The sequence below is a fragment of the Hermetia illucens genome, chromosome 7, assembly GCF_905115235.1.
Source record: "Hermetia illucens chromosome 7, iHerIll2.2.curated.20191125, whole genome shotgun sequence".
In the NCBI taxonomy this organism is placed as follows: domain Eukaryota; kingdom Metazoa; phylum Arthropoda; class Insecta; order Diptera; family Stratiomyidae; genus Hermetia; species Hermetia illucens.
Window position 1 is genome coordinate 10091380 of NC_051855.1, and position 9592 is coordinate 10100971.

At 41.5% G+C, this 9592-nt stretch overlaps 1 protein-coding gene across 9 annotated transcripts in view; it reads left to right on the top strand.

The window, feature by feature from the left end:
• LOC119661005 (serine/threonine-protein phosphatase 2B catalytic subunit 3-like) overlaps positions 1–6505 on the top strand; it is a 134053-nt gene extending 127548 nt beyond the window's left edge. For all 9 annotated transcript variants that reach the window (XM_038070130.1, XM_038070125.1, XM_038070131.1 and 6 more), the window contains one exon: positions 5706–6505. In XM_038070130.1, coding sequence (XP_037926058.1) covers positions 5706–5905 — 200 coding nt within the window. In that variant the 3' untranslated portion in view covers positions 5906–6505. The remainder of the gene's footprint in view (positions 1–5705) is intronic.
• The last annotated feature ends 3087 nt before the right edge of the window (positions 6506–9592 follow it).

Here is a 9592-nt window from a genome sequence, read left to right on the forward strand (position 1 = left end):
CGCAAAACTCATGCCAGGCGTATTGGCATGGCGGGTGCCTTCGGCGGTGATCCACTCAACACGCTTTGCATGTTGGGCAGATAACGCCCAAAGTCCACCCCCCAGTATTCTTTCGCTTCCGTCACTGAAAACTGTGCTGTCTGGACGCTCTGTTGGGATTCGTTGAAAGATCTGCGTACGTTGCATTCTAGACAGCTCTGGAGTGACTTTCGCCATACCGCCGTAACCGACTGCATACGACAGAAAGTTTCTACTTTAGTGTGTCCAGACTTTCAACTACGGGTGTCTCACTGGGGATGACATAGTTCCTGTAAAACCTGGGAACACCTGACCTATGCAAAGGGTCCATTTCCGAAAATTCTATACACACTCTTTGGAACTCGTCCCGAACCTCAGCTGGACGGTGGAGAAGAGTGCTTCGGCGAGCATTGAAACTGTTGCCTGCAATACTTCGTGGTGCTGTTGATGCCGCCGTCTCTGTCCCCATCGACTCTTGGTCACCAGTTTCCGCGATGACCGTCAAGTCGAACACGCTCCCTGATGATGGCCGGGATTGTGCGAGTCATAAAGCGGTACTGGTCTGCGACTCGCTGCGCAGTCACGTGCGCGAATTGCGGAAAACGTTCGACGAATATCTGGTGCAAGGGGCGAAAGGATGTCATACCCTCACCCGCCGTTATCTCCTAATAGGAGCGGATGATGAAGAGGTTAATTTCTTCAGTCCATTTCACCCGCTGCCTACGCCAACTTGCTGAAGTGGTCGCTACACATTGTGGCGAAACAGCTGGAGCATACGGTATAATGCTCCTGGTCGTCGTAAGGCCTAGACGTCGTACCGCCCAACGAGTAGCCGTTTCAACGCCGTACTGTCCATTACGGGAGCCCGACCCAGTCACCAAGTCAGACGGCCCGGTTATCCGTGCCGTGCCGAACCTCAAATTTCTCCTTCTTCTCATTTTTGGTGGTGCATTTTATCTCTTGCTGTCAGGTGTCATCTGCCAGACTCCGACGTTTCTGCACTTTCCTTACCTACCCCTTGAGACGCTGCGGTGGTGTGCAGCCATTCAAACTGAAGCTATTCATCCCTGTTTCTTTCACAACCGGGCTTGGAACCGACTGCGGCGAAATTATTATAGAGTTAGCTAACTTGTGGAGCCCTTTTATGAAGATAGGATGGCTACGAAGGGCAGTCGAAGCATTAAAACTAGTATGAAGCCATTTTGCATTCATTGATTGGAAAATTTGATCATGACCCTTTGAGGATTCGACTGATATGGAGTTTCGTCTGTTCCTAAGTGTGATCGTCTGTGCCCTTTTCCTTGAGAGCCTTCAAAATGAGCCCCAGTAGCAGCGATCACCTCCTCATTTGAGCCAAATCTTTTTCCCTGGAGCAGCAGTCGCTGGGGGCCAGATCCGGCGAGTACGGAGGATGAGGAAGCAGTTGGAAGCCTAATTCGTTGAATTTGGTCATCGTTTTGATTGACTTGTGGCACGGTGCGTTGTCTTGATGAAAGATGACTTTCTTCTTTTTATTTATTTATTTATTTATTTATTTATTTATTTATTTAATGAGGACAATACACAGAAAACATCGCTTCAACGTCACCTGCTCCGTAAGACGACACATAATCTAGCCTATTCTCATTCTCCCTGCTGCAGTTGGAGTGCTGCCTCTACTGGTAGGCCGATGATGGCGGTTTGCGTTCCCCTTTAGGCTTTCCTTAGCGTTTTCACCGCTCCAACGCTTCACAAACCTCCTTATTGGTGGTCATTGCATCTATATCTATGCAGATTATAGTGATCTCCGGCTTGCCAGCCCTTATGTCGGCTTCCTGTCCTAACAGACTTTCTGATTGGCTTTCTGGCTCAAGAATTTGTCCGGGGTTACATCTTTGGATTTCTTGAGCTCCGACATAATATCTCCCTTCTGGAACCGTCTAATACGGCTGACATTGTCTCCCAAGTTGATGAGTTTGGGGTCTACCTTCACTTTTCTTCAAATGTCAGCATATGACCCTTCACCACGTTTGGAAATGATATTCACCTCCGCGAACAATTGAGCTTCTTCTGAACGGGTCCGTCGCTGGAACCAGTTTCAGTCTCTCCCGTACGCTTGTAACATTAGATGCCACAGCAGCCAAGATTCCCACTACCGCACCGCACCGCGCTTTTTAAATCAAGTACTCCCCTTTCTCCCTGATGACGTGGGATAGTGATCCTTAATTTTTCGACAGCTCCACCACAGTGGGCTTAGAGAGTCGCCTTGGAAAATGCCACGCCTGATTGGTATCTCTCCTGATGTTTGTGAGGATACCGATAGCTTCGTGCTCCAATTCTTCATTAATGTCCTCAGAAGAAGAACGACATTCGGGTTGATTTTATACAAGCGTAATACTTGTAGTAACCACGAATGTGATAAGGAGTCAAAGGCTGATTTATAATCGATGTAGGCTGTCGAGATATTTCGTTTCTGATGGACAGCCAGCTTTACAGCGTATCGATTATAAGCTGTTCTTTACAGCCTCGAGAGCCTTTTGCGCATCTTTTTTGCTCCTCAGCTATCAATTTATGAAAATCAAGATGTTTTGAGATGTTCGCGCACAGAACTGAAGTGAAAACCTTGTAGATGGTAGGAAGACACGTAATTGGTCGACATTTTGAAGGGCAAGAGAAACCCTGTTCCTTGGTGATGAGGAAAGTTACCCCCTTGGTGAAAAATGATGGAACTAAATCAGGATCGGCAATCATCTGATTAAATTGATTTGCCAATATCCTGTGAGTGCTCTTGAACCGCTTCAGCCAGAAGTTGTGAATCTTGTCAACTCCTGGCGTCTTTCAGTTACCTGTCTTTTCAAGGGTTGCTTCTACGTCAGCTTCAGTAATGTCAGGCATGGTCATTTCCGGGAGGCCTTCGTATGAACGCATAAGGTGTGGGAGCCACGCTGCTCCTAAATTGCAACGGCTAGGTTCGCTCCAAACACTTCTCCAGAAGTCGTCTGCCTGATCCAGATCGAGATTACTTGGCCGACCCGAACGTTCTGAATTATTTGTATCAGCACGTCCGCGTTTCACGTCGAAAACCATCGACAAATTTTTTTACGGAGTAGAGTTCGGATAACGTTTTTCAAGCCATTGCTCAGCTTGAACAGTGTTTTTTCCCCATTAGAAAACAATGTTTTATCACCACACGAAACTCTGTTTGGTCCATTTTTTCACGATTGGAAAGGTAGCGTCAGTTTAACCATTATAGCTTTCTTGGTTATGTTTCGAATTACATCAAATTTTGACACATCTTATCTGAAGGTTGGTACTTCTGAACCTTGGTATTTTTTTTTTTTTATTACTTCGCGGGGTAGGTTTGCTCTTAGGCACTCATCCTTCTCCTATTTGCAGCTTTCCTCCTTCTTTGTTCTTTCAGCAACTCCTCCTGCATTTGGATGATTGCGGAGCCAACCGCAAGCCACTTCTCCTCGGACTCCAGCATCTCAGTAACCAAGCTCTCCGGGGTCCCGCTCCTGCCCAGCACCTGGTTTAAGCTCCTTCTCTCCATCGCAAATCGTGGGCAGTGAAACATCACATGCTCTGGATCCTCCGGTATGCCATCGCATCTGGGACAGTTCGGAAAATCATCCAACCCAAAGCGGTGCAGATACCGCCTGTAGCAACCACCGTGTCCCGTGAGGAACTGGGTAATGTGGTAGTTGGTATCCCCATGTTTTCGCTCAAGCCACACCCTAATGTTGGGAATGAGCCTGTGCGTCCACCGACCTTTCGCAGACTCGTCCCATCTGCGTTGCCAGAGATCAAGCGACTCTGACCTTGCCGCATTTCTACGCTGTGCATGCCCCTCCATATGTCTTGCATTGTACAGGACACTCATTTCTTTGGCCAGAATGTCAATGCTTCGAGGAAAACACGTCCCCTCACATCAGTTACCCGGCTGCCCCATTCAAGAGCCCACGCATTGAAATCGCCTCCTATTATGATCGGCCAACGTCCTCTTGCATCCAAAACAAGAGCAGCAAGCACCCGCTTATACTCGACGAGTGTAACGCTGGGTGGAGCATAGCAGCTGTAGATGTGGATGCCCTTCACCTTCGCTCTGATGGAGCCCTCCTCCGGGTGCTCCATTATTTCCTGGAAGGCTTGTTCTCCGCAAGTCCACAGCGCTGCTTGGCCCGTTTGGTCTTTGACCCAAACGCTACCACCGCGGTTTCGGTATGGTTCACTTAGTATGGCCATATCGATGTTTTTCTCGCAGATGGTTTGCGCGAGTAGATCCTGCGTCGCCTCGCAGTGGTTGAGGTTGATTTGTATCAACCTCATCTGCGATTTGTGCTATGGGCTCTCCTGTATTCCCGGCACCTGCTGCTGCCCGCAATGTGCCGATGGTCCACACCCTCCTTTCCTTTGCACAGTAGACAATTTGGGTCAGCTCCGCAGTCCTTGCTGATGTGGCCTTCCACTCCGCATCTCCTGCATTACTTTGACCTGTCATTTGGGTTAGTGCATGCCTTCGCAATGTGACCAAAGCCAAGGCATCTAAAGCACCGTTTTAACGCCACCTGTTCCCTAAGGCGACACATAACCCAGCCTATTCTCACTCTCCCTGCTGCTAACAGTTTGAGTGCGTTCTCCACTGGTAGGCTGATGATGGCGGTTTGTGTTCCCCCATAGGCTTTCCTTAGCGTTTTCACCGCTGATTCTTGTAGTCCGGCAAGATCGAACTGTTTCTCCAACGCTTCGCGAACCTCCTCCTTCGTCGTGATTTCATCTATATCTTTGCAGATTATAATGATCTCCGGCCTGCTAGCTCTTATGTCGGCTTCCTGTCCTAAAGTCTTCCCGATTTGGCTCAAGAATTTGTCCGCGGTTACATCCTTGGATTTCTTAAGTTCCAACATAAGATCTCCCTTCTGGGACCGTCTAATGCGGCTGACGTTGTCTCCCAAATTGGTGAGTTCGGGGTCTGCCTTCAATTTCCTGAGAATGTCGGCGTATGACCCTTCGCCCCGTTTGGAAATGAAAATCACCTCCGGTCTAATCTTCCTCCGATAACTTTTTTTCCGCGGTTCTACCTTCCTCCAAGCTTCCGTATCCGCCTTTGAAGGCTCGATCCCTTTTCTCGAGGTAGCCACTGCAGTATTTTCCCTGGTAGCCTCAGACGTACTTTTCATGAACTCCGCCTTTTTGGGAGTTGAGTCCTTTTTTCTTTTCGGGGCCAGCAGCCTGTTGAGTCATTCAGCTTCTCGCGCAGCCTCTTCCCCGGTTTCTCCCCTTTTGTGTTTTGAACCGGCGTTACTTGAGTTGCCTGGTTCACTTTTCCAATCGGCGACTTCCCTACTCGTTCATCCTGGGCCTTGCCGTACGTCAAACGGATGCCTCTTATCATGGACCTTATATTTTGGTGAATGTTCCTGCGCTCCTTTATAAACTCACACAGCTCCATGATCTTTTTACCGAGGGCAGTAAAGGCAGCTCCAGACTGATCATTGCCCAAAACATCGCTCGGGTGAATCGGCGTCAGCGTATATAAATGGCATTATTAGCGCCATTTCTACGCTAGTCCCGGGACTTATTGAACGATGTGTTAATAGCCTCTCTCGGTTCCTACGATGCTCTGCCCTAGTCTGACCAATGAATAAAGGAACTCTAGCAGCGCCTAATTTTAGGTGAAATTATTAACTTTTATTTGTTCCTTCCAGCGCTTCAAGGATTCTCACCAAATCACAAGATTACATCATTTGCTGAAGCAAAGGGTCTAGATGCAATCAATGAGCGAATGCCGCCACGAAAGGATGCACCACCCACGCCTAGTGAAGATCAAAAGTTACCATCATCGGGAGCTACAACACCACTAAACGTGACCGCAGTCAATGATAATCGAAACAATCATTCTTCGTGAATCTATAGACATTGAGATAACAAATCCAGAAAAATTAAACGCTATTATTACCGAAGAAGATGGAACAGTTTCAACATCGGAGAGAAAACGGATAGATAACTAATTAAAAAAAAAAAGAGAAATGAAAATCAACAAGCAAATATACGTTTAATTAAGAAAAATATTATTCGAGGAATATAAATTAATAAATTTAAAATGAAGAAAAAAGCAAACAAAGATTTAAATTGGATGAATTACAAAGAAAAAAAAATATTTAAAATAAATTATTAAATTGAAAATATTTAAAAGAAGTGAAAAGAACGATTTCAAGATTATCATTTCTTTAAAAAGACCAGAATGTCCCAATTTGAGTACTTTTTTTTTTAGAAAGAGAAACTAAAGCTTAGAGTGGTAAAATTTGAAAATAAACAGATACAACAGATTATTGAATATAAATACAAAGCATAACAGAAAAAATAAATAAATCTTCACGGAAAGAAGGCGATGGAATTTACGAATACTTTTAATATGTTCAAAATGAATTTAAATAAAATAAAAAATTTACATTAGTTTACAATAAAAGTGAACAACAAAAATATATATATACAAGTTTGAAATAAAGAAGCAAAAACTTTCAATAAATAAATTAATTACATTCATATAAAGAAAAAAAAAAACGACAAAAATAAGACTAAAAATTCTTAAACAAAAAAAAAACAAATTCTAAAATTCTCTCTGTTAAAAAGAAATATATACGAAACTTGAAATAAAAAAGATTTTTTGTTTATTTTTTAATTTAAAGTTCAACACATACATGCATTGAATTAAAAGAACATTCTCCCCCACACACAATCATACACAGCGTTGTATCACATAGGAAACATATTGCATCCCAAAGAGTAATTTGAATTCGAGGGTGAGTCGAAATATAAAAATAAATAAAATAAATAAAATAAAAGATTTAAATAAATGAAGAGAGAAGAAAAATTAATTAATTAATTTTCTTTTTGTGTAATTGGTATATAGACTGGGTTGTGTTAACTATTTTTTTAAAATTAGAGGGGAAATGTAAAGGAAGGTAAAAGTTTTTTTTCTCCTATTTTCGAAAATATATTCGGGAAATCAATGGTATGAAAGCAAAAGAAATCTTTAAGTAAATAGGAAACACCGTCTTATACTTAAAATTTATTTTTATCTCGTTTGATTTCATTTCATTTACAGAGAGGAATTTCTTCATAAAGAAGAAGAACAAGGATGTATATAATATATATATGCACTAAGAAAGAATATCGTTCAAGGTGAATGAAACCAATAACCGTAAAGGTTTTGTTTCACACAAAGTCGTAACAATCAGTATCTAAGAACAAATTTAATGGATTTAAAATTGATTTAAAATTTGTTTTTTTTCATTTTCTCATCATCTAAATGGAAACTCGCAACCATAAATACAAATACATACATGTTTAAATACAGCCATATATCTGTTTATCTTTCTAAGATATAAAAAAAAAAAATTTACTAATTACTTCTTTATTGTTCTTCGCTTTAGTAATATTTCATGCTCGCTCTTTTTATGCTCTTCACTACACGGTAATGAATAGATAAAAAAAAAAAAACAAAACCTAAAAAGCAAACCATACGAAAATTTCCAAATTTCTAAGCGAGAAAACTGATGAAAATTTACATAAAGGAATATAAATATAAATTTTGAAATTAAAAAAAATAAAAAAATAAATAAATAAATTAATTGAAATGGAAAAAAAAAACTGAAAAAAGATTACAATTAAAAATTTTCAAAAATTTATAACTAAACAAAGCAAATCTATATATTTAAATAATATATATAAAAATGCAATTTTAAGTTAAATCGAGAAGTTTGTTTTATTTTTTATCCGTTCTAAAAAAGAAAAATATCACAATGAAATTCTCTCTATGAATTTATAATTACGAACCTCCACTGTTTTGATTTTCACTTATATTTTATTATCCAATCTATATTGAGGTTTGTGAATTTTCGTCTTCCTGCTGTTGAATTCCTTTCTTCCCTTGTCTTTCTTCTCTTCTCCGATTGATCATTATTCTTCCGTCTAAATATCTCACCCTTTTCCTCTAGTCTCTTTCAATCATCCCCCTATCTGCTGATAGTTTGCTAAATCTAAATCATTTTGAAATAGTTACTATTTTACTTTTTTAACCAAAATATAAAATAGAGTAACGAACATCCGTAAATATTTAACTCTCAAAATGACAGAATAACCCCCTTTTTGCATCTTCCGCTCCTTGTTAGTATAAGATTAGTTTAAATGGAAGTATGAAACATAAACAATTATATGAATGGTTGAAAGCTATTACGGTTTGGCTAAATTTCGAATAGGCTGGGGACTTTATGCCCCTCTAGTTTGACTTCGTAAATTTCCCTATTTCGTTTTGCCCAACATCATTACTACCAATTTCTCGGTATTTTTTAAAAAAAACTAAAACTATATTTATTGTACAAAAGCACCATCCAAATTACCAATGTGGAATTACAAAATAACAGGCTTACAGACAACACACAAATCTGTGATCATCATCATTTTAAATTATTAGGTTGTTGCAAATGAAATGGCCGTTCTTGTACTAAAATTGTACTAAAATTTGAAACGACTGTAAAGCTTACAAAAATCTATTTATTTAACCAAAATTGGTGCCAGTCGATTCAAAAAACACACTTGTCCCAGCGAGATTCAAGAGCATGTATGCCAGTTTCGTAGAAGTCCAACTGTCGGGTGTTGATAAATTCCTCGGAGGCCATTTTTGACAGCCTCTTCGTTCCTAAACTGTTTTCCCGCCAAAAAATGACCCAAATGCTTAAAAAAGTGGTAGTCAGTTGGTGAAAGGTCCGTTGAATATGCTCGGTGAGGCAGAGTCTCATGCTGCAATTCGTTCAACTTTTGAACCCTTTGGGGGGGGGGGGGGGTCGTGCATTGTCGTGAAGGAGTATCACACCATCTCTGTTGACCAATCTCGGCCGTTGAGTACTCAATTTTTGGTGCATTTCCTCGAGTTGGGCACAGTATTTCTGTGCATTTATCGTTTCTCCAGGTGCCAGAAAAGAATAGTGGACAACTCCAGCTGTAGACCACCAAACAGTCCCCATTACCTTCTTTGGATGGAGGCTCGGTTTCGGCATATGCTTCGGTGGCTCATCAGCATCTAGCCATTGTTCTGATCGGCGACGATTGTTCATCACATGTCACCAGTCTGTGTAAAAAGAGATCGCTTCTGTTGCGGATGAATAAAGAACTGGAAATTTCCATTTGAAGCGTCATGTCTTGCTCCGTAAGGGCATGCGGAACCCACTTGTCGAGCTTTTTCACCTTTCCAAGTTGTTGCAAGTACCGGAAAACTGTCGAATATTGTACGCCCAGTTTCTCTGCAATGTCATTCGCAGACTGACGTGTGTCGGATTCGACTAACAAGCGCAGCTCGTCATTATCAATCAATGGTCCTCACTTTGAAGGTTTACGTCACCTGACTGGAATTTTCCGAACAACCGCTGCACGGTTCGTTTGCTTAGCGTATCAGCTCCAAATGCTCTTGGTCGCCTCCGCTGCTTTATGACCGAGTTTGAACTCATACAGAAATGGTATACGTTCTTGACTCTTTTCCATCCCTTTTTTCCTTTCTATTCACTGAAATGACACCTTGATTAAATGTAGGAATATT